The 24664-nt window shown below is 33.6% G+C and overlaps 6 protein-coding genes across 6 annotated transcripts; 4 read left to right on the top strand and 2 right to left on the bottom strand.

Annotated features, from left to right (window-relative positions):
* Nucleotides 1-388: 388 nt before the first annotated feature.
* BX664DRAFT_293793 (transmembrane amino acid transporter protein-domain-containing protein) lies at nucleotides 389-1986 on the top strand (the record flags this gene model as incomplete). Its single annotated transcript, XM_051542065.1, has 4 exons — nucleotides 389-621; nucleotides 679-1205; nucleotides 1303-1749; nucleotides 1817-1986. 4 exons carry the CDS (start codon nucleotides 389-391, stop codon nucleotides 1984-1986), a joined length of 1377 nt encoding a protein of 458 aa, XP_051401070.1.
* Nucleotides 1987-2143: 157 nt separating this feature from the next.
* BX664DRAFT_91006 (uncharacterized protein) lies at nucleotides 2144-5511 on the bottom strand. The gene is made up of 11 exons (XM_051549792.1): nucleotides 5214-5511; nucleotides 5066-5150; nucleotides 4948-4994; nucleotides 4844-4851; nucleotides 4414-4771; nucleotides 4196-4295; nucleotides 3978-4133; nucleotides 3809-3887; nucleotides 2971-3749; nucleotides 2773-2881; nucleotides 2144-2688 (listed from the first exon to the last, which is right to left on the bottom strand). The coding sequence occupies exons 1-11, from the start codon at nucleotides 5338-5340 to the stop codon at nucleotides 2365-2367; spliced, it is 2172 nt and encodes a 723-aa protein (XP_051401069.1). The 5' UTR covers nucleotides 5341-5511; the 3' UTR covers nucleotides 2144-2364.
* Nucleotides 5512-7453: 1942 nt separating this feature from the next.
* On the top strand, nucleotides 7454-12187 carry BX664DRAFT_378446 (ABC-2 type transporter-domain-containing protein; the record flags this gene model as incomplete). The annotated part of the gene is made up of 5 exons (XM_051548825.1): nucleotides 7454-7639; nucleotides 7725-7933; nucleotides 8033-9446; nucleotides 9527-11623; nucleotides 11697-12187. The coding sequence occupies exons 1-5, from the start codon at nucleotides 7483-7485 to the stop codon at nucleotides 12185-12187; spliced, it is 4368 nt and encodes a 1455-aa protein (XP_051401068.1). The 5' UTR covers nucleotides 7454-7482.
* A 2118-nt stretch (nucleotides 12188-14305) lies between these two features.
* Nucleotides 14306-19116, top strand: BX664DRAFT_90986 (ABC-2 type transporter-domain-containing protein). Its single transcript, XM_051549791.1, has 3 exons — nucleotides 14306-15016; nucleotides 15137-16390; nucleotides 16463-19116. The coding sequence occupies exons 1-3, from the start codon at nucleotides 14417-14419 to the stop codon at nucleotides 18971-18973; spliced, it is 4365 nt and encodes a 1454-aa protein (XP_051401067.1). The 5' UTR covers nucleotides 14306-14416; the 3' UTR covers nucleotides 18974-19116.
* A 1548-nt stretch (nucleotides 19117-20664) lies between these two features.
* On the top strand, nucleotides 20665-22093 carry BX664DRAFT_312740 (uncharacterized protein; the record flags this gene model as incomplete). Its single annotated transcript, XM_051542611.1, has 7 exons — nucleotides 20665-20682; nucleotides 20807-20880; nucleotides 21161-21355; nucleotides 21378-21453; nucleotides 21738-21774; nucleotides 21847-21883; nucleotides 21973-22093. 7 exons carry the CDS (start codon nucleotides 20665-20667, stop codon nucleotides 22091-22093), a joined length of 558 nt encoding a protein of 185 aa, XP_051401066.1.
* A 901-nt stretch (nucleotides 22094-22994) lies between these two features.
* On the bottom strand, nucleotides 22995-24232 carry BX664DRAFT_327710 (uncharacterized protein). The gene has a single exon (XM_051544464.1). It carries the CDS (start codon nucleotides 24181-24183, stop codon nucleotides 23017-23019), a length of 1167 nt encoding a protein of 388 aa, XP_051401065.1. The 5' UTR covers nucleotides 24184-24232; the 3' UTR covers nucleotides 22995-23016.
* Nucleotides 24233-24664: the final 432 nt, after the last annotated feature.

The raw sequence follows: 24664 nt of genomic DNA, 5'->3' as shown, positions 1-24664 counted from the left end.
TTAAGATGATACAAAATGATATAAATAAAACAATGAATAAATTTTAGGTACAACTATCAAAAAAAGCATACTATATAATCTAAATTATTTCAAATCCTTAAACACTAAAAAAAAAGATATGAGGCCATTGACGACATATTGAGTTTTTTTTTTTTTTTTTTGTTTGTTTCGAAAATGATATCTAAACCCCTCAAGATATCTTTAATGTTCAAGCGAAAATCCAGAAAATTCAACTCCGTTCCTTTTAATGTAAAAAATTAGGAAAAGCCATGCATCAAACTTTTTTTTTTTGCTCCTTTCTTTCTTTTTCTCTTTTTTAAACTTTGTATCCTTCTCCTTCTTTTTGTATTATTTATTCGTTTTCTATCATCATCATTTTCTATACAGTATGGCATCAGAAAAGGAAATTAGCCCAAGTATACAAAGTGATCATCATCCATCCTCCAAAGAAACAACTCAAACACAGCATCATGAAGAAAGTAATACATCATTAGATTTAATCAAATCTTTTGAAGAAGAACGAATTGAACATGTACCAGAAGGTACAGCTTCTTGTGGTAAAGCTCTTTTTATGTTACTGAAAGCTTTTGTTGGTACTGGTGTGGTATTTCTACCTGGAGGGTAAAAAAAAAAAAAAATAATTAAGATCTATCACTTAACATTTTATTTCTATTTTAGTTTTGTTTCCGGTGGATTGGTATTTTCTATATGTTTAATGATATTCATAGCTATTGTTTGTTTATTTGCCTTTCAAATGTTGATTCAAGCACAACGGACTGTGGGTGGTGATTATGGACAAGTGGCACAAGAATTATATGGAAGATGGTTACGATATCTCGTTCTTTTCTTTTTATGTCTTTCTCAAATGGGATTTGTTGCTTCCTATTTAATCTTTGTATCCGAAAATCTAGGTCTTGTCGTAGATCAACTTAGTCATTGTCATCGAGCATTTGAAGCACCATTATTTATTTGGTTGGTTCTTTTGATTATTATTCCTATCACTTGGGTACGCAAGATTGCTCGTTTATCATGGAATGCTATTATTGCTGATGTATTTATTCTATTTGGTCTCATCAGCGTCATTTATTTTACTTCGGATCAGATTACCCACAATGGACCAGGTCCTAATATCCGGATGATCAATACTTCTGATTTTGCCTTGATGATTGGAACAGCTGTATTTTCTTTTGAAGGTATTGGTATGGGTAAGTAAAAAAAAAAAAAAAAAAAAAGGAGAAAATGTAGGATGAATAATCATTTGCATCTATACCAAATACGTGGATATACCCTTCTTTCTTATAGTGGTCCCTATTATCCAAGGTATGAAAGAACCAGAAAAATTTCCACGGGTGCTTACTTTAGGTATGATCATCTGTACATGTTTATTTGTTTTGATTGGTACTTTGGGTTATGTTGCCTTTGGTGAAAATACGCATGCAAGTGTGGTGTCAAATTTACCTCCTCAAAATGGATTATCTGTTACCGTTCAACTCTTTTATGCTATTGCCATGATCCTGACTTCTCCTTTTATGCTTTACCCTCCATTAATCATTATAGAACGTGGTTTGTTCGGTGCTCATCGTAGTGGTCGTTCTAATTGGAAATACAAATGGGGAAAGAATCTGGTACGTTCTATCATTCCAATTATTTGTGCTGCCATTAGTTTTGGTGTAGGTCCAGATGGTCTCAACAAATTTGTTGCTTTGGTCGGTTCAATTGCTTGTATGCCTCTATCATTTATCATACCTGGTAATTTTTTTTTTTTTTTTTTTTTTTGAAAATCAAAAATTTGATCCACTTATTTTTTTTTTCTTAGGTCTATTCCATTTCAAAGTCTCTAAAGGCAGATGGATGAAAGTAGCTGACGTCGTGATGACTCTTTGGGGTATTGGTATCATGATTTATACCTTGTATGTCAATATCCATTCCTGGATTGCACCTGCCGCATCCTCTTTTAAACCATCCTCCAATATTTGTTCATCTTAGTTAGCTACCCATATACACATTTTTTTTTTTTTTACGTAGTATTTATATATCTTTCTCTATTTATCAATCTTACATCAATAGTACTACCTATTTCACTTTATAAACACTTGTATTCAATTAAAAATAAATAATCCCTTTTTACACTACATTCATCATATTGTTTTCTTTCATCGTATATTTTGATTTCCTTGATTTATTGATATAAAGATGAATATATATAAAAAAAAAAATGAATATCAGGGGTTGAGCAAGGGAGGATAACAACTAATGGAAAAAAAGGGAGGATCATGTGTGTGTGTGTGTGTGTAAAACTAAGTCTAAATAACGAGTATATTATGGTTCAAATAATTTCACTAATCTATCGATAACACTATTTTCCTATTGACCCTTCGTATGTGAGTCTCCTTGTTCCTTGTTTTCTTTCTCTTGCTTTTCATCTTTTTCCTTCTGTTGGTGTTGAGATACGTTTTCATCGACGGTGAATGATGCTGTAGTTTCTTTTTCTTCATGATGTGTGGGTGTTGATGAGCGTGATTCTTTATCTACCGTTGATTGATTACCATCATTAGCCTTTTCAGAATCATCATTCAAAGGAACAGAATGTTCAGATTGCATATCCAAATCCTCTTCATCATCGTTATCATTATTGACAGGTTTTGTCCCACCTTGTTCTTGAGCCTTTGTCATTGCCAAATTAATTCGCTATTGGGATATATATAAAAACAAAAAGAAATATCATTAAGTCTATTGTATATTGAATCAGTAAAGTACAACGTATCAACTTACAGTCGCCAACCGGTATTCAAAGTCGTATTTACTATATTTCAATGCTGTTTCCCAAAATGTATTGCTTCGTTTCTTGTTGCCTATTCCCCATGACACTACCCCAGCCTCCCTATTGATACATATATAAGAGGAGTTAAATTTTCAATCAATATCTCTGATTGTCTTTTTTTTTTTTTTTTTTTTTCTCTTCCACATTACCAATAAGCAAAAGGTACAATCCAGCGATCCGTCTTAATATTGTCCTTGTGGTCGATAATCCAGTTGAGATGAATAATGGAATCTCTATAACAACCCATAGCGTTCTGTATAGAAGATTTGATCAATAGAACGGCACCACGTTGATCATAATATTGAGGAGCTGGCGTTTGAGGAAGTAGTTCTCTTGTACGGATACCAAATTCAATCTTTTCTGCTTCTACAATATGTAATTGAGCCTGATCCACAGCATCCAAACACTTCTGTAACTGACCTTGTTCCATAAAGTCAAATGCATTGTAAAGACACAAATATTCCAAAGCACATACAGTCATATCCATATCTTGATAACCACTAGATTGTAATGTCTTCACCTTTCTTAGGACATAGTTTTCCATCATAGCTGTACTCGATGATTTTGATCCCACCAAATCAGGAACTTCAGCAAATGCAAGAATCGCTTCCGTACGTTGTCCAAACATATCCAAACATGCACCTTGTAAGTAACGGAAGATGGCAGGAGACCAGTATCGTTCTTTGTATAACATTTCAAAGATTTTGGCTGCTTCTTCCCATTCGTGTTGCATCATATAGTTAAATCCAATTTCATAACTGCACATATGTAAAACTTCCACTTCTGCCCATTCGTTTTTGCTGATTTCAATACCATACATAAAGGATTGTGTTGATAATGTCAAGTTACGTGCCAATCTTGAGGTACGTCCAGCAAAGTATAAAAAGAAAGCCGAATTAGGGTATGTTCGTTGTGCATCCAATAATGTCTATGTTGAAAAAAAAAACATGAATTTCCTGGTATATTGAAATGGTTCTATTATCTTACTTCAATAGCTGGTTGAGTATATTCGTTGGCAAGTACTTGAGGACAAAGGGATGTCAAGACGGTATAGTAGGCGAGTAACCTAAGAATAATCAAGAAAAAAAAAAAAAAAAAAGAGGGTGAGTTTAACAATTCCTTTTTTTTTTTTTTTTTTTTTTTTTTTGGATTGTACATGAGAGAAGCCATAGGTGATCGGATACGACGATCTTCTAAACACAATTTGAGCAATGCAAATCCAAGATGTTTATCTGCTTTCCAACCAAAGGCCGATACCACCCGAAGGATTTTTTGAGGAAGACTTGCCAAAATCAAATGGACAGTACCAATACTATTATAAACAAAGAATCACAGTTAGCTTTGATGATTTAAATAGTTTTACAACTATCTTACCCAAACTGAATTCCAGATACAGTGTCTTTGTCAATAAAATCATTATATTCTTGACCCATTCGTTTGTATTCTTGCCATACTAAACTATAACTAACATAAGCTAATATATATATATATATATATATATATATATATATATATTAACAAGATATGGTTAGATATCAAATATGATGAGAATCAATCAACATATGTATATATTTTTTTTTGATCTTTCTTACCTCTACGCAAATTCAAACCACATTTGATATAATTCATAACATTTTCTTGAAGTAATTGTAAAATGGCCATTTGAAGACAACATTCAGCTTTGGCAACATGAGCACGTAAAACCCCATTAGGTAAAAAGTCTACACCTTCTTCTTGAATAGATCGCTTAGTAACAGGTTTGGGACTTGATGGAAGACCACTGCCTTTGGAACCACGGGAATACTTGATATGCTGATAATAGCCTGTTACATAGGAAACTACAGAATCACCAACATTTTTCTTTGTTGCAGCATCAATTTGAGCATTGGCCAAGTTGTAAGTAGTAGTCAGCACATTGATGGCGTTCTTTGTTGCTTGATCATCAGATGTCTATAATATAGATCATAAAAACGATACATAAAAGAAACTACAAATGTATAAAGATTTTAATTTCTCACTTACCATGACAGCTATAAATCATATATATATATATATATATATATAAAATAAAAATAAAAATAAAAATAAGAATCATGTACTTTTTGAATCATTCATTTATAACATACCTTTGAGAAAGGCCATAGAACCCAATCCTAGTGCATGTAGAGGTTCACTATGATGAAATAATAATAAATAAATAATTAAATGCCATCTTCACTTTCTGCTTGTTTATAGAATACTTACAATTGGGCATATTTTTCAAATAAAGCTTTTGCTTTCATAAATCGATTGTTGAAAAGATGGCGAACAGCTCGTAATAGCGGTTCATCTATGGAAAAAAATAATAATGAAAATAATGATCCATCTATTTTTCTTATACATGAATGTTTACCAGCTCTTTCTTGTTGTCTAGGTGATAAGTTATTGGGTCGCATTTCCTTTAGATCAATACTATTGACAGATATCAAATTGGCACTAAAATCTAGATCCAAATCATCACTTGTTCTTCCATTTTCCATAGTAGGTCTTGGCGGAGGAGTACCGGGACTAGGAGGTGAGATATCTTCAGTAATAACTTCGGATTTGTTGGTTTCATTAGGTTGTGGTGAAATAGGTTGTTCGAATAATATTTCAGCATCCTTTTGATCTGCAGATGATGAAGATAATTCTTTTGATACTTCAATTGATTGTGCAGTTGTTTTTTCTTGACCAGAAGGAACATCTGTCTTTTTCTCCACAGCTGACTGTAAAGCATTGATGACCAAACTAAGTTCTTGTCCTTCTTCCAAATCACTTTCTTCATCACTAGGTGAGTTTTCTACCGCCAATGTTGCTATTTTTTCCTCTTGTTTTATATCAGCCATGTTGAATAAATTTATCGATTAGAAAAAAGAAAAAAAAGAGGTGAGAAAAAAAAAAAAAAAAGAAAAGAAGAAAAAAAAAGTGGAGAGAGAAAGAAAATCAACACGAACGGAGTTCTCTTACCAAAAGAAACGTGTAACCTAAAAATCTGACCTACTTTTACAAGATAAATGTTAAGGTAACCAATTAAAAAACCATCATCATCATCATTTCTATATCTTACATATTTATCCCATAAAACCCACCATAAATCACTCGTTATCAATTCGATGTTTCTTTTAATATGTATATTATTATTCACTCTATTCTTATCCGAAAGTAGGCATTCACATGACCCTTTTTTTTTCTTCTTCTTCTCTTTCTCCCGTAAACTAAAAAAAGTCAAGATCCTTTTTCTTAATAGTTGATGAATGAGTATGATATACATGATGGTGGGTGGTGGTTAAATCATAGGTTATTGATAATGATAATACATATGATGATTGGATGGATGGTTGATTCATAGTATGATATTGTAATGTTGATTGATCTTTCTACTATTTTAATCATCATTATATAAAGAAGATCATCACCCTCGATTCTTTAAAACGTTGTTCCTGTAAACCTACAAAAAAAAAAGGGGGAAAGAAAAAGAGCTCAACTCCGATTGCCACTGAAGAGAGTAGACATAGTATAGTATAATAATTTCAATGATGAATGGTTAGGATGGATGATTGTGGTGATGGATGATTGGATGATTTGAAAGTAGAAGAAAAAGAGGGTAATCAATTATTACCTACATTTGCATTATTTAATAATGGTGATCACGTTCCCAAATTTTCTCGAATGAGTTTCTCCGGGGGGGATTAACTTCGCGCGGATGAAACGGTTGTTTCATGATTCCACAAAAAAAAAAAAAAAACGGCGTTGTCACCGGAAAAGTATCATATGATTGGTGGACGTGGGGAAGAAGGGAAGGGGGTTTCAAACCAAAAATAGGGCACATCGGTGGAAATCGCCACCGAAGGCCGACTGTGTCTCTCTCTCTCTGTCTCCATCTTATACTATCAATCGATCAAAAAGAAAAACACGTTTTTGCCACTATGATAGATACGGATAATTTATATCATAAAAGAACTGACTTTAAATGCAAGTAAAAAAGATAAAAAAAAAAAAGAAAAAATAAAAGGGGTTAATTGTTTTTTTTTATGCATAACATGATCCATCCGTAACAATGTAATATGTACATAAGTGATAACTTTTTGAATCAATGGATCAAACAAAGAACACCATACAAATTTTTTTTTTACTGCGGCACGTTAAATCAATGTTTTTCTGATTCGGATACAAATAATCCGAGGAACCTGATTGGTGGAACTCATTACCGCAGACATACGTATCATATCGTCCGTCAATACATCCTCATTCCTTATGACTATAGAAATAGACTTTCCTGTCCCCCTTGAATATATTAAATTAGGGGATGAAACAAGAAAAAAAAAATAATAGATTTGATCATGGTAACTGCGGATGATTCAAAAGATGATTGAATAGAAAATGATTGTACGCTCTCTCCCCCCCAAAAAAAGAAAGGCTAGGCAATCCGGTTTTAAATTACCCGAAAAATAGAGTAAAGTTCTGCATTTGACGGAGACCAGAAAATTTTTCAAATTGAGTGAACGGATCAATTTTACTTGTGGTATAAAAAAGCTCACTCTATCATACCCTAATCTTTTTTTTTTTTATTTTCTTTTCCTTTATCCTTACTTTTTTTTTCTTACTTTATTTTTTCTTTCTCTTTTTTTTTTTTCTTCCTTAAGATGGATGAAAAAACATATCAGTACTCTGAAGAACATGTGAGTACGAAATATGAAACGGATCATGTTTCCAATAACGGTTCATCAGCAACTATTCCTAATACATATCAAGCAAATAATACTTTTGGAGAAACTGAAGGCAATGATGTTGATATAGAAGGTATAATCATTTTATCTATCTTTTTTTTTATTTATTTATCTAATTTATTCTTTTTTTTTTAAAAAAAAAAACAACAAATATTTAGCTGCTAAGGAAGAATATCAAACTATCAAACGAGAATTAAGTCGTATTAGTCGTCAATCATCTATTCATGCTAGTCGTTTAGAAGAAGGTGCTATTGAAGAAGATGACTTTAATCTTGACAATTTTCTAAGTGGTATGCATATTCAACAAAGTGATGCTGGACAGTTACCAAAGCATTTGGGTGTACTTTGGCGTGATTTAGAAGTCAAGGTAAAAATAATTTTTTTTGGATTTCCGTTTTTTTTTTTTTCACTCTCTTTTCTTTTCTTTTTTAATTTACCTCAATTTTTTTTTTTTTTTGGATAAAAGGGTCTCGCCGCAGATGCACACACTATTCCTACTGTTTTTAGTTTTATTGGTGGCTTCCTTCAGTTCTGGAAACTCTTTGGTATTGGCTCTTCTGGCAACAAAAAGGAAATTCTTCGCAGTCTTACTGGTTTTTGTAAAGATGGTGAAATGTTGTTGGTCTTAGGTCGTCCTGGTGCTGGTTGTACTTCTTTACTTCGAGTATTAGCCAATATGCGCGGTGCTTTTACTGATATCAATGGTACTGTTTCTTATGGAGGCATTGATCCCAAAACTTTTGCATCTCATTTCCGTGGTCAAGTCGCATACAATGGTGAAGAAGATTTACATTATCCTACTTTGACAACAAAACAAACTTTACAATTCGCGTTACGAACAAAAACTCCTGGAAAGCGTTTACCCAATGAAACAAAAGACGACTTTGTCAACAAGATTCTTTACATGCTTGGAAATATGTTAGGTCTTACTAAACAAATGGATACAATGGTTGGTAATGCTTTTGTACGTGGTCTTTCTGGTGGTGAACGAAAGCGTCTTTCTATTGCTGAACAAATGACAACTTCAAGTTCTATCAATTGTTGGGATTGTTCTACTCGTGGTTTGGATGCTGCTTCTGCTCTGGATTATGTTCGTTCTTTACGTATCATGACCGATATCTTCAACAAGACAACTATTGCTACCCTTTATCAAGCTTCCAACAATATTTATAACCTTTTTGACAAAGTCTTACTTTTAGATGAAGGTTATTGTATTTACTTTGGTCCTGGTGATCGTGCTAAGCAATACTTTGAAGACCTTGGCTTCTATTGTCCTCCTAGAAAATCTCTTCCTGACTTTTTGACTGGTTTGTGCAACCCTTTGGAACGTGAAATCAAACCTGGATTCGAATCAACTGCTCCTCAACACGCTGCTGATTTCCAAAACAGTTATTATCAATCTTCAATCCATAAGGAAATGATGGCCGAAATGGAACAATATGAACAAAAATTATCTCAAGAAAACCAAGCTGCTGCCTTTAAAGAAGCCGTCTCACAAGAACACCAAAAACATACTTCTCGTCGATCTCCTTATATTGCTTCTTTCTACCAACAAGTCAAGGCTCTCACTATCCGTCAATATCATCTTCTTATCAAAGATACTGAAGCATTGATCTCTCGTTATGGTACTATCTTGATTCAAGGTCTTATCACTGCTTCCTGTTTTTTTATGTTACCTACAACTGGTCTTGGTGCCTTCTCTCGTGGTGGTGCTCTTTTCTTTGCTGTACTCTTCAATGCCTTTATCTCTCAATCTGAATTGGTTCGTTTCTTGATGGGTCGTCCTATTCTGGAAAAACATAAACATTATGCCATGTATCGACCTTCTGCTTACTATATTGCTCAAGTCGTTTTGGATATTCCTTATGCACTAGTTCAAGGTAAAAAAAAAAAAAAAAAAAGGAAAAAGAAAAAGAAAGGAAAAATATGGAAGATATTGATTTTTTTTTTTTTTGTACAGTTCTTCTTTTTGAAATTTGTACTTACTTTATGATGGGTTTGAATTTGACTGCTGGACGATTCTTCACTTATTTCATTTTATTGTTCTTCATCAACATGACGATGAATGGTTTCTTCCGATTCTTTGGTGCGATCGCTCCTTCATTCTTTGTAGCAACCCAAGTAACTGGTGTTTTGTTGATTGCTCTTGTTACTTATACTGGTTATGTGATTCCTTACAGCAAAATGCATCCATGGTTATTCTGGATTTATTGGATCAACCCTATTACCTATGGTTACAAGACACTTTTGATCAACGAAATGCAAGGTCAACAATATTCTTGCGAAGGTCTTGGAAATGCTGTACCCTATGGACCTGGTTACGATGATTGGAACTATAAGACCTGTACTATGCAAGGTGGTGTCCCTGGTCAAAACTTTGTACTTGGTGAAAATTACTTGCGTGAATATCTCTCATATGTTCCTGAACAAATGTGGGCACCTGATTTTGTCGCTGTGGTTGGATTCTTCATTCTATTCACTTTCGCTACTGCTTTTGCTATGGAATATATTGGTGGTGGAAAAGGTGGAAATCTTACTCGTCTTTACTTACCCGGAAAGGCTCCCAAGGTACGTACCAACGAAGAAGAAGATGAACGTCGTCGCAAACAAGTCAAGATTACTGAAAACATGGACACAATCGCTACTGGTACTACTTTCTCATGGCAACATGTTAATTACACTGTGCCAGTGAAGGGTGGTGAACTTCAATTGTTGAATGATATTGGTGGTATTGTTAGACCTGGTCATCTTACTGCATTGATGGGTTCTTCTGGTGCTGGTAAAACTACTTTATTGGATGTATTGGCTCGTAGAAAGACTCTTGGCAAGGTAGAAGGTCGAGTATACTTGAATGGTGAATCTCTTATGAATGACTTTGAACGTATTACTGGTTATTGTGAACAAATGGATGTACATCAACCTGCTGTCACTGTCCGTGAAGCTCTTCGATTCTCTGCTTATCTTCGACAACCTGCTGATGTGTCTACTCAAGAAAAGAATGAATATGTTGATACTATTATCACTCTTTTGGAAATGGAAGATATTGCTGATGCTCAAATTGGTGATGTTGAATCTGGTTTTGGTATTTCTGTAGAAGAACGTAAGCGTTTGACTATTGGTATGGAATTAGTGGGCAAGCCTCAATTACTCTTTTTGGATGAACCTACTTCTGGTTTGGATGCTCAATCTTCTTACAATATTGTTCGTTTCATTCGTAAATTGGCTGATGCTGGCTGGCCTGTCTTGTGTACCATTCATCAACCTTCTGCTATCTTGTTTGAACACTTTGATCATCTTTTATTGTTAGTCCGTGGTGGTCGTACTGCTTATCACGGTGAAATTGGTCCTGATGCTCGTACTATGATTGATTACTTTGAATCTAATGGTGGTCCCAAATGCTCTCCTGATGCCAATCCTGCTGAATACATTTTGGAAGTCGTTGGTGCTGGTACTGCTGGTAAGGTGACTCAAGATTGGGCTGATGTATGGGAAAACTCAAAGGAAGCTAAGGCATTGAAAGAAGAATTGGATCATGTACATGATACTGCTGACACTAATCCTAGTCGAAAGGCTTATACTTATGCTACTCCTCTCTTGACTCAATTCCGTTTGGTACATAAACGTATGGCTTTGGCTTATTGGCGTTCTCCTGATTATAACGTGGGTCGATTTATCAACATCATGCTTACCGCTTTACTTACTGGGTTCACTTATTGGAAACTTGGAGATTCTGTATCAGATTTACAAAACAAGTTATTCGCTTTATTCTCAACCTTCATTATGGCCTTCACTTTGATTATTTTGGCTCAACCCAAGTTTATGATTGAACGTATGTACTTCCGTCGTGAATATGCTTCAAGATATTACTCCTGGTTCCCATGGGCTGTTTCTGCTGTGTTGGTTGAAATTCCTTACATCTTATTCTTTGCTGCCGCGTTCATGTGTGGTTTGTATTGGACTGCTGGTATGTCAAATACTCCAGAATCTTGTGGTTATTTCTATGTACTCTTCTTGATGGTTGTTCTCTGGGCAGTTACTCTTGGTTTCATTATTGCAGGTAAAATATTTTATTTTGGAATTCAAAAAAAAAAAAAAAAAGTGATTTAACTAACTTACTTTTTCTTCAATAGCTATTGCTGAAATGCCCACTATGGCTGCTGTGATTAATCCTTTGATCATGTCTCTTTTGATTCTATTTGCTGGTTTGATGCAACCTCCTTCTGCTATGCCCAAGTTCTGGAGTTCATGGATGTATTGGTTGGATCCTTTCCACTATTATATTGAAGGTTTGACAGTGAACGAATTGGAACATATGACGGTGGTATGCTCGGATGAAGATTTAGTACGATTCCCTCCTCCTCCTGGTCAAACTTGCGGTCAATATACACAAAACTTCTTCAGCAGTCCTCTTACACCTGGTTATCTTGCTAACCCTGATGCCATGCAACCTGAGCAATGTGGTTATTGTTCTTATTCCAATGGACCTCAATTTTATGAATCAAGATTTGGCTGGTCTGCTGCCAACAAGTGGAGAAACTTTGGTATTCTTACTGCATTCTTTGTATTCAACGTCATTGTGTTTATTGGTTTAGTGTACTGGAAGCGAAAGGGAAGACGTTAAATCATCTACTTTTTTTTTTACAAGTATTGTCATTACTACCTATTCTTTATACTGTTTTTTTTTTTATTTTTATTTATTATTACTATTATTATTTATTTATTTTATTCATCCGTTCATCTTCATTACACAACATCATTTATCCCCGTTCTTTCTTTCTTTTTTTTTTTTATCTCTAGCATACATTTTATTATTATTTATTGTAATCATATATACATATTGTTTTACTAGAATTTTTGTATGAATAAACAATTCATTTCAACTTGTACAGTATATAAATTGTCTTTTTTTTTTTTTGGTCAATAACACCATGATAACTTTTGATAACATAACAAAATGGTATGGTACTCATCACTAATCATCAAGCAACATTGCAAGTCAAAATTTGATCGTTCATTCATGCATAAAGAAGATGACTAATATAGTAGATAGAAGTAGTACTTCTGCTATGGGTAATGCTGACTTTGAAGTTTATTTCTTTTGTTGATTTCACATTTTGGAACTTCTTTTTTTTCTTTCTGTCTCTCCTTTCTTTCCATTTCCATATTCTTTTCTCGGTCTAGAGTACAACACCATATTAAATTCATCTTTACAATGATCTTTTGGAATGGCAACTAATGTATTCAAGATTTTCAAGTCTTTTTTTTTACGACATTTGGAACATGTTAGAAATGCTTTTACTCTTTTGTGGTATCATAGATTCAATATATCTTTAGAGGATGTTGATGACGATTGAAACAGCGATGATACAACGAACCAATGCATGGATTATCGGTAAGAAAAACTGAAACTTTTGAATTGGACAACTGTGAGACCTTGACCTGTATAGTGTAAAGGGAACTTTCATTCTTATCGATAAAAACAAATCAAGTCGTCTCTTGGATTCAATTTGGATCTAATATTAAATTGCCTCTATAGTTTAATCGTATACTAGTTTTTATCAATAAAACTATTTTTTTTTTTTTATATTTTTGTTTCTATTTGACTTTGATTGAAAAAATGTGGAGATGTTACACTTTAGGAAATCAGTCATTTGTTGGGTGTTGAAGAGTGTTGGACCAATGTCGATGATGATTGGCTGTCATTCAGCATTCAGCCCTTTTTTTAGGATTACCTTCTTTGGAAAAAGGAAAAAAGATGTCCCATTTTTTTTTTTTTTTTTTTGTTCCTCAAGGTCTATCTAATTTAAAACGGAAGTGACGATAGAAAGATGATGTTTGTTTGTTTTTTTTTTGGACGATGATGATGTTGATATTCGACTAGAACTGTTCTCTTCTGATGATTTTTTTTTCCTATTTGAAAAAACACAAAACAATTGCATTCTACAGAATATTTTTTTTTGGATGCATTATTAATACAAGGATGGGATCTATAAAGAAATGGTTGAAAAAGATAGAGATAACAGTATTTTTTTTTGTTCTAGACTGAGAATCAAACGGGAAAATTTTTAACGGGAGATGGTTAGATTAAGTTGGTACTATTCGCCCAAGCTGATATAGTTGTTGTAGCAGAATATGATCACTAATGGAAAGAAGCCTTCGGAGTCGGTTTGCTCCGATCCATCCAAACTATCTCTCTCTTTCTTTTTTTTTTTAATGTTAACTTAAACTATAATAATAATATGCAGACAAGAAATATACATAATTATTACTCTTTTTCTTTTTCTTGTAATCATCATCATCATTGTTTTCAAATTATTTTAAACAAAAGTAATAGATAATATTGAACCAAGGACCCTTATCAACGGAGTTCAATACCTGGATGTTCTCTTTTCCCAATTCCCTTTCTTTTTTTTTTTTATTATTTTGATATCTTTTAAAAAAGTGGGGGAAGAAAAATTAGATAAATGAATCCCAAAGATAATCCATTTAAATTTGTTTTAGGTGGATGATGATAATAATGAGAGTGAGACTAAACTAAAGATATTTTTTATATGGTTTTATGCTGCCATCAATGGTTTATCCTTTTTACTTTCAAACGGCGCGGCTCAATTGATTTGATCCTTTTACTTTGGTTTTACCGAAAAAATCTTTTTTATCCAGAAACAAATCAAAAAAAAAAAAATCTATAAAAGGGTACCTTTTTTTTTGAAATTCATACAATACCTTTTTTTTTTTTGATACTACATTCATCCTTCTTTTCATTTGTATTATTTATTTTTCATTTATTATTATTATTATTATTATTATTATTGCATTCATCATTAATTATATATCATAAAACTTAATCAACATGGATATGCCTGCTTTACAAGGGATGCCCAATGAAAAGGTTGATAGGGATCAAGAACATTATACTCGACAACATAGATCATCCGATGACGAAATGACTGTCAATATGAATGATGAACATGAATTAACGAAATCAAATACTCGTCGTACTGAAGGTGGTTATGGTGAACATGAAGGAAATGCTGTAGATATTGATACAGCTATGCAAGATTATGAAGAATTAAGAAAAGAATTAACTCAACATTCTCGTAAATCTATACATGATGCTGAAGCTGGAACTGGTGATTTTGATTTAACTGATTTTTTAAGAAATCAAAATGAACAAAGTGCTGCTGCTGGATTTCATCCTAAAAATATGGGTGTCATTTGGAAAGATTTAGTAGTACAAGGTTTAGGTGCCGATGCCAAAGTCATTCCTACCAATTATACTTGGATTGCTTCTGCTCTTCAATTCTGGAAATGGGGTCGACATGAAGGTCATGATTTTACTATTCTTAAGGGCAATGATGGTTTTTGTAAAGATGGTGAAATGTTATTGGTCTTAGGTCGTCCTGGTGCTGGTTGTACTACTCTTCTTCGTGTCCTTGCAAATATGCGTAAAGTAAGTATTTCTATCTTTTTTTTTTCAAATCCCGTTGCATTTCTTTTTTATTTATTTTTTATTTTTTTTTTTTTTTTTACTCTTTCTTTTCTTTTTTTTATTTATTTTTTTTTTTGGTAGTCTTATACCAATGTGAAAGGTGAAGTCTCTTATGGTGGTATTGAAGCTCAAGAATTCAGTAAATACTTTAGAGGTGAAGTCTGTTACAATGAAGAAGAAGACTTACATTATCCTACTTTGACAACAAAACAAACTTTGACTTTTGCTTTGAAGAATAAGACTCCTGGCAAGCGTCTTCCTGATGAAAGTCGAAAGGAATTTATCAACAAGGTTCTTTATATGCTTGGAAATATGTTGGGTCTTACTAAACAAATGGATACAATGGTTGGTAATGCTTTTGTACGTGGTCTTTCTGGTGGTGAAAGAAAACGTCTTTCTATTGCTGAACAAATGACAACTTCAAGTTCAATCAATTGTTGGGATTGTTCTACTCGTGGTTTGGACGCGTCTTCTGCTTTGGATTATGTTCGTTCTTTACGTATCATGACCGATATTTTACACAAGACAACCATTTCAACTCTTTATCAAGCTTCGGATTCTATCTTCCATTTATTCGACAAAGTTATGGTATTGGATGAAGGTCGTTGTATCTACTTTGGTCCCACCAGTACTGCCAAGAGTTACTTTGAAGATATTGGTTTCTATTGTCCTGATCGCAAATCTACTCCTGATTTTTTGACTGGTCTCTGTAATGCCAATGAACGTCAAATGAAGCCTGGATTCGAAAATAGTGTGCCTCTCAATTCTGTTCAATTTGAAAAGGTGTACAAGGAAAGTGCTCTCTATGCTGAAATGATGCGCGAACGTGATGCCTATGAAGCCAAGATTGCTCAAGATAAACCTTCTGAACAGTTCCGTGAAGCTGTTCGTGAAGCTCATCAAAAACATGCCTCCAAACGCTCTCCTTTTGTGTCTACTTACTATCAACAAGTGGTATCTCTTACTATCCGTCAATTCCAACTGATTTTTGGTGATAAGGGTGCTCTTGTATCTCGTTATGGTGGTGTTGTCGTTAAAGGATTGATCATGGCCTCTGTTTTCTTTATGATTCCTACTGATGTTACTGGTGCTTTCTCTCGTGGTGGTGCTATTCTTTTCTCTCTACTTTTCAACGCTCTTATTGCTCAATCTGAATTGGCTGCTTTCATGCAAGGTCGTCGTGTATTGGAAAAACATAAAGGTTTTGCCTTGTACCATCCGTCTGCCTTTTATATCGCTCAAGTTATCGCTGATATTCCCTTGGCTATTATTCAAGTTTTGGTATTTGAAATTATCGTTTACTTTATGATGGGTTTTGTCATGGATGCTGGAAAGGTAATTTTTTACATATAATCAAATTTCATTCCTTTTTGATCTAACTTTTTTTTTTTTTTATCTACATAATAGTTCTTCACCTTCTTCATCATTCTTGTCTTTACCAATCTTTGTATGAATGGCTTCTTCCGTTTCTGGGGTGCAGTTGCTCCTACTTTCTTTACTGCTTCGCAAGTCTCTTCTATCTTCTTGATTGCTGCCTTGGTATACTGTGGTTATCAAATTCCTTATAGACAAATGCATCCTTGGTTGATGTGGATTTATTGGATCAATCCTCTAGCTTATGGTTACAAGGCTGTTGTCTCTAATGAAATGACTGGTATGGAATTTAGTTGTGAAGGTGCTGGATCTGTTCCTTATGGACCCACATATCAAGATCAAACGTACAAGACTTGTCTTCTCGCTGGTGCAAAACCTGGTGCTAGCTTTGTTTTGGGTGATGATTACTTGCATACCGCTTATGGTTATGAAACTTGGCAACGTTGGATTGATTTCGTAGCTGTGGTCTTATTCTTTATCTTCTTCACTGTTATTACTGCTCTTGCTATGGAATATGTCGAATTGAACAAGGAAGGTTCTGTTACAAAGGTGTATAAACGTGGATGTGCTCCCAAGGAAGAAGATGAAAGCAAGCTTATGGAACAAACAATGACTGTCAATGATGAAGAAATGGAAGCTGTGACAGATGGTACTACTTTTTCTTGGCATCATATGGATTACACTGTCCCTGTCAAAGGTGGTAAACGTCAACTTTTGAATGATATTGGTGGTATCGTGAAACCTGGTCATCTTACTGCTTTGATGGGTTCTTCTGGTGCTGGTAAAACTACTTTATTGGATGTATTGGCTCAACGAAAGACGATCGGTAAGATTGAAGGTCGTATCTACATGAATGGTGAACCTCTTGGAAATGATTTTGAACGGGTTACCGGTTACTGTGAACAAATGGACGTACATAATCCCAATGCTACAGTTCGTGAAGCTCTTCGATTCTCAGCATACCTCCGTCAACCTGCATCTGTCTCTATTGAAGAAAAGAACGACTATGTGGAACAAATTATTACTCTTATGGAAATGGAAAAAATTGGCGATGCCCTAGTTGGTGATCTTGAAGCTGGTATTGGTATTTCTGTAGAAGAACGCAAACGTTTGACTATTGCTACTGAATTGGTTGGTAAACCAAAGTTACTCTTTTTGGATGAACCTACTTCTGGTTTGGATGCTCAATCTTCTTACAATATTGTTCGTTTCATTCGTAAATTGGCTAATGCTGGCTGGCCTGTCTTGTGTACTATTCATCAACCTTCTGCTACCTTATTTGAACACTTTGATCATCTTTTATTGTTAGTCCGTGGTGGTCGTACTGCTTATTATGGTGAAATTGGTCCTGATGCTCGTACTATGATTGATTACTTTGAATCTAATGGTGGTCCCAAGTGTTCTCCAAGTGCCAATCCTGCTGAATATATCCTTGAATGTGTGGGTGCTGGTACTGCTGGTAAGGTGACTCAAGATTGGGCTGACGTATGGGCAAATTCAAAGGAAGCCAAGGCATTGGAAGAAGAACTCGAATCGATTCACAATTCTATTGATCGTAATGCAAAGCGTAAGAAGGTATCTACTTATTCTCAATCATTCTGGCAACAATTCTTAATCGTCTACAAACGTATGAATGTTTCTTGGTGGCGTTGTCCTACTTACAACATGGGTCGTCTATTCAACGTATGCTTTATCGGTTTGCTATCTGGTTTCTCTTTTTGGAAATTGGGAAACTCTCCTGCTGATATGCAAAATCGTATGTTCTCAGTATTCACTACTCTTTTGATGAGTAACGCTCTGATTATCCTTGCTCAACCTCGATTTATGGCCGAACGTATGTGGTTCCGACGTGAATATGCCTCCAAGTATTATGGTTGGGGTCCCTTTGCCTTGTCTTGTATAGTGGTGGAAATTCCATACCTGTTTGTCTTATCTGCTATCTTTTTATTCTGCTTCTACTGGACGGCTGGTTTACAAGAAGCCTCTGATCGTATTGGTTTCTTCTATATTCATTTCTCTGTCTTCTTATTGTACTCTGTCTCTTTGGGTTTCTTTATTGCATCATTCAGTTCTACTCCTCCAATGGCTGCTGTGATCAATCCTTTCTTCACTTCTATTCTTATCTTGTTCGCTGGTATTATGCAACCTCCTTCTGCTATGCCTTACTTCTGGCGTGCGTGGATGTATTGGGTGGATCCATACCATTATTTGATTGAAGGTTTGGTCGTCAATGTTATGGATGGTGTCAAGGTCGTGTGTGATGAAAGTAGTTGGATCAAAGTCAATGCTCCTGCAAATCAAACATGTGGACAATACTTTACAGAATTCTTTAAGGATGGTGGTCTTGGTTATTTGGAAGATCCTGATGCTACTGGCTCTTGCAACTATTGCCAATACAGCTATGGTAACGACTTTTACGAAGCCAACATTGGATGGAGCTTTTCAAACCGCTGGCGCGACTTTGGTATTCTTTGTGCATACTGGGTATTCAACGTCTTTGCTTTCATTGTATTTGTCTTTTTATTCAGAAAGGCTAGACGATAGACAATTCCTTCCTTTAGAAATAGCTTTTTTAGTATAGAAATTCATTATATCACTGTATTTTTTTTTTATCATTAGAATTCTCAATTAAAGCTGATTCCTTAATCTTTTTTTTTCTTTTCTTTCTTACCTCTATCATACTGTAGTATATTTTATAATTGATGTCTTCATAATAAAAAAAAAAAAGTTTTATTAAAATAGATAAATAATAATGAAATGACAATAATAAAGATATGATTTTATTTAAATGAGAATATAATATCTATAACTAAAAGACTAAACTATTCAATAAACTAATTTCTTATGATAAAGAGTTGGATACTTTTTCCCTAATTTGCTTATTCTTTTATCCAATATCCATTTAAACCTATTGTATATTTCTTCATATATCCTATCTACTCTATGTTCATAAAAAGAGTAAAAAAAAAAAAATAGATTAGTTCATAATATGATGGAGTAAGAGGAAGAAGAAGAAGAAAAAAGGAAAGAATAAGTATAGAGTAAGTGAAATAGTAAAGTATATAGTAAAGTATAAAGTAAGTATAATATATATAAAGAGTGACTTTTAAATATATATAATATAGATTAATAAAGTATATAATGGTAACTTAACAATGTTCAAAGTGACAGTGGTTAAAAAAAAGAAAAGTAAAAAAATGCAAAAGGAAAAAAAAAAAGTGAAAGTGCGCCAATTTTTATTTTGTCAGAGCTTTGGTCCAACTTTTTTCCATTTGTCTCGACCAACTTTTTTTTTTTTTTTTTGATCCAACACACCCCCACATGGAGACCGGACTTTGAATGTATACCATTTATGGAAAACGCTTATGATTTTAATAAAAGTAGAATTAGATGAATAAATAATAATAATAATAATAAGATGATTTAGATTGAATTATTAATAAAAGATAATAATAATAATAATAATAATAATAATAATAATAATATGAAATGATGATTTTATAATTCATAATAAGATGAATATTAACTATAATATTATAATATATACTTTTGATGACAAGTTACCCTTTCTCTCTTTTTTTTATCAAATTCATAAAATATGATAACATGATGATATGAGTTATATGATGATATAAATCAATACTGTAATAATAACAATAATGATTTGTACTTTATTAAAAGAAGAAGAATGTAAATTAACTAATATATATGTAACTACTAAGACTAACAAACAACACAAACAACTATAATAGAATCAGATGGAATAATATAAAATAAAGATGATTTTATTTAAAGCATAATAAATAAATAAATAATAAACTAAATCAAACATAATAACAACATCATAAAGAGACCTATAAAGAATAATAAAAAAAAAAAAGAGAAGGTGAAAGCCCCTAAGCCATTTAGGATTCATGATCATCATATAGAGTTATCTTGATATCATCATCATCATCATCATCATCCATTTACTTTTTTTATTGTCCCTGAATTATTTTAAAATGTCCCTCTACGGCTTTCTTAGATTTCTAGACCAGTCAAACTTAACATATTAGAATGTGTAGATCAATTTAGTGTAGTACATAGTCCTAACTGCATAAAAAATATCAATGTCCATTTCTCATCATGACATTAAGTATCAATACACTTTTTTTTTCTCTTTTGTAAAGAAATGATATATGTATACCACTATTACTATAAAAAAAAAAAAAGAAGACGATTAGATAAAATAGGTCATGTGGAGTTTGAAACGCGTAAAAAAATTATCTTATGAGCAGATAATTTTTACTTTTTTTTTTCTCTTTTCTTTTCTTTCTTTCGTTTTTCTCAACTTTTAAACTAAGTTTACTAACACGTAATCACTCTTCAATTATTTAGGTTGTTCCTGTATTATGCTTTTCCTTTACTGACCACCTCATTCACAATCATCTCTTGTTGGAAGATATTGTTTGGTAAGTAATTAAATGAATATGCCAAGTTATTATATATTCACCCTTTCTTTCTTTCTTTCTTTTTTATCTTCATTGTTTACATATTCAAATGGGTGAGTAATAAAAAAAAAATTAGCTTCATTACCAAGCTAATCTAATTCTGTTTATTTGGACTTTAGAAGTTAGTTCTGTGTGGCCCACAAATGGCATCTATTACCGTAAGTTTATGTTGTATAAGTAATAACTATGAGAGCAAGAATGAATAGTTAACTAAAATCATTGTTATTTTTTATTGTATTAGCATCTCAAGTGGACAAAAGTTTTCAAAAAATGGTGATATGATGGAAGATTTCTTCTTTTACTGGCGAAAACAAGAACATTCTTGTATGAAGGATGATGGTATTGAGAACCTAAGGAAAGGCAATATTATCAATGAAACTCATCATAAATCGTCTTTTTTTTTTAATGCAACCATTACTGGCTCTTCTTATAATAGGTACGGTTGATGTCATATGAAGCTCTTATCGCTTTGTTGTCAATGTTTTATGGATGGCTGATGGGGATAAACAAGGCATATACAAAGAAAAAGTAAAGGTAAGGCAAAAAATAATGGATGTGGTAGACTACTTTTGTATGTTACTTTTTTATTCTTCTTTTGCGGTCGCCACAAGCAAAGAAAGCAAGAATTATGTAAGTACTCTATCTCTTTTTACCATATTATATATTGTGAATAACCTATTCATCCTCTCATTTTTTTTTTTTAGTTCTCTACGGTGTAATAGATATTTGAATACCTTTGATATCTTGGTTGGATTTTACTTTCGAACTGACTTGATTTTGAATTAATTTGATATTTTATGATTTTCTTTTGGAGTTAGGTCTTGATCAAACCTGCTTTAACCGCTAATCATAAATGTCAAAGTTGACTTGAGGTTAAGCCAGCTCCCAAAGGTAAATTCAACTAAGATATCAAATGTATTCAAGCAGTCTGTGAATCATTTCCGTGCGCGCGATGGGGTGGAAGGTAATATTTAAGGAATGTTATATAATCAATACAGTATACGGTGGTTACTACTAAAAATCACTCTTATATATTATACATATATTCTATAGTAGTTCTATATGCTTGGTGATATCAAGTCATACAGTTGTCAAGGAATATATTGGGTTAGCAAACAAAAAGAAAATATTGGAAGTCAATATAGTTTTATGGTGGTTCCTGGGTAACGGCTAAATAAACTATTCCCTTTTGTTTAGAGAATAGTTGAATAGATTTATAGTGTATTTTATTTTATTCATTTTATACAAACCCAAATAAACTCTTGTTTTCAATTTAATTGTCCATCTCTTTTTTCTTTTTTGATTGGTTTATTTTATGATGGTATATTGGTGTTGACGTTAAAGATAATGATGATCATGATAAACCTATGTTGATATCGACGTTAAAGCTAATGATGATAAATATATTGCGATTTTACAAAGACATTTCTATGGTAGTAACACTATGAAGATGATTTCATGATCAGTTGATCATGACGATGAAAAAACTCATAACAACTAATCTAATAATAACAACACAACTTTCACTATCTTCGATTGAATTGGTTAATAGATGACGATAATAATAAATATGATCAAGAATGATTAAGTAATAAAATGGTAGTATACTCGAATGATTGGATGATAGCTGTCCATAAATATTACTATAATAATAATCTGTTGTATAAAGATTCAGAGATACTAATGAAATATGAATATGACTTTATTAATGTAAGAATGTAGAAAACAGTATATATGTAAAACTAATTGACTAATATTAACTATCCAAAAAAAAAGGAATCATCGTGATAAGAGACAAAAGAGAAAGAGAGAGAGAGGAAAATAAGTCAGAAGATATTTTATTCCTTTTCATCCATTTACCGCGATATTGTCACGACAAATAGATAAATATCTTTTTTGTTTTTTTTTTTTTTTTTTTTTTTTTTTTTTTTTTTTTTTTTTTTTTTTTTTTTTTTTTTTTTTTTTTTTTTTTTTTTTCAAAAATTCAAAACGAAGCCAGATCAAGAAAGAGGTTAAAAAAAAAGTGTGTTTTTTATTTGGTCATTTAAGTAATACAAAAAAAAAAATGAGAGTACAAAAAAAAAAAAAAAAAAGATATCATCTAGCATAATCACGGAACATAGAATTGAAGACACCACCAGAACTGGAAGGTTTTGAACCCCAACGACGTATGAGTTCAGTACTAAGAGCATGTCGCTGACGCCTGTATTCTTCTTGAGGTAGACACATGATGGTGATGATCATTTTGGTGGTGGACCATAAGCTTTTGTACATGACGGCGGTCTTTGCGCGTGGATTGACAATCACAGTGCCTGGAAGATTCTTTTCCTTGTCCAAAGTCACGGTACGTTGATTGTGTCGATCGGCATAGTTGAGTTTGCGTTGATTCTGGATCTTGAACGTACACCAGGCTGTGTTCCGATAATCTTCCATAGGCATCACATAGCACCATACATACATCAATTGTTGGAATTTTTCAATCATCTCGGTCAACTTTGGGTGTTCGCCACGGTGCGCATCAGCTATGAAATCAGGTGGAGGCAAAAATGGAAGTACGGGTCGTGGTGCATAAGGTTGCATTGCCATCATCTGTGCTCGATTTCCTCCCATACCAAATAAATTCCAGATCGATGGTTTTCGTCGTATATCCTTGTTGTTTTCCATAGTCGATCGTACCAGAGCATTTTCTTCCGCGGCTTCTGTTGCCGTGGTTGCCAATGGAGGTAATTGTTGTTCTGCTGCTGCCATTTCTGCCGGAGTTGTTGTTGTTGCTGCTGCTGCTGCTGCTGCTGCTGATACTGTCGATGATTCCTTTTCACCTTTGTTGATTGTCTTTTCCTTTGATTCATCCCCTTTTTCCTTTGGTTTTTTGTCGTCCTTTGGTTTTTTGTGATTGTTCATTTCATCATGATGCATTGGAGGTAGCATTCCCATTGGTCCCAAAGGTCCACCCATCGGATTCATTGCTATTGATCCACCAGGAAATCCAAATGGAGGTGGCGGTCCCATCATACTATCCATCATCATCGGGTCCCATGGTCCATTATTCCAATGAGCCGGAGGAGGTCTTGGTATACCACTGTGTCCCATCTGCATTCCAATCATTGAAGGATTTGGTAACGGCATGTTCATTGGTGTCATTTGTTGCTGCATAGCCGGATTCATCATTGGATTACCAAGTTGTTGCGGAAAATAGCCACCACTACTTACGCCATTAGGAATAGAAGGCATTGGGAGATGTAATCTTGCTGATGATTGATTCATTAATCCATTTCCATTGTTTGGTTGATTAAATTGCTCTTGATATTGTTGTTGTTGTTGTTGCTGTTGTTGATGTTGTTGCTGTTGCTGTTGTTGTTGATGATGATCTTCTTGTTGTTGATGATGATGATGTTGTTGTTGTTGTTGGTTAGAAGTAGATGGATATGTACTTGATAAAGTTGGATCTGAAGGTCCGGCCATGGATGATGCAGGTGTAGGATATATCCCCATTGATGTAAAAGATGATGATGATTGTTGTTGCTGTTGTTGCTGTTGTTGTTGCTGATGGGATTGATGCTGAGGTTGTTGATCCATATGTGACAACCATGGTGTTCCAGGAGCAGAATTAGCAGCTAAATATATAAACATGATACAGATTGATTCAGAAAAAAAAAAAAAAAAAAAAAAAAAGAAAAAGATTAGTCAGTACGGATGTCAAAAAAAAAAAAAAAAAGAAAAAAAAAATTGAACATACCAGGACCAA

Source organism: Halteromyces radiatus (assembly GCF_025201355.1).
Source record: "Halteromyces radiatus strain CBS 162.75 chromosome Unknown BX664scaffold_3, whole genome shotgun sequence".
Classification (NCBI taxonomy): Eukaryota; Fungi; Mucoromycota; class Mucoromycetes; order Mucorales; family Cunninghamellaceae; genus Halteromyces; species Halteromyces radiatus.
This window is presented reverse-complemented; position numbering and strand designations above follow the sequence as displayed.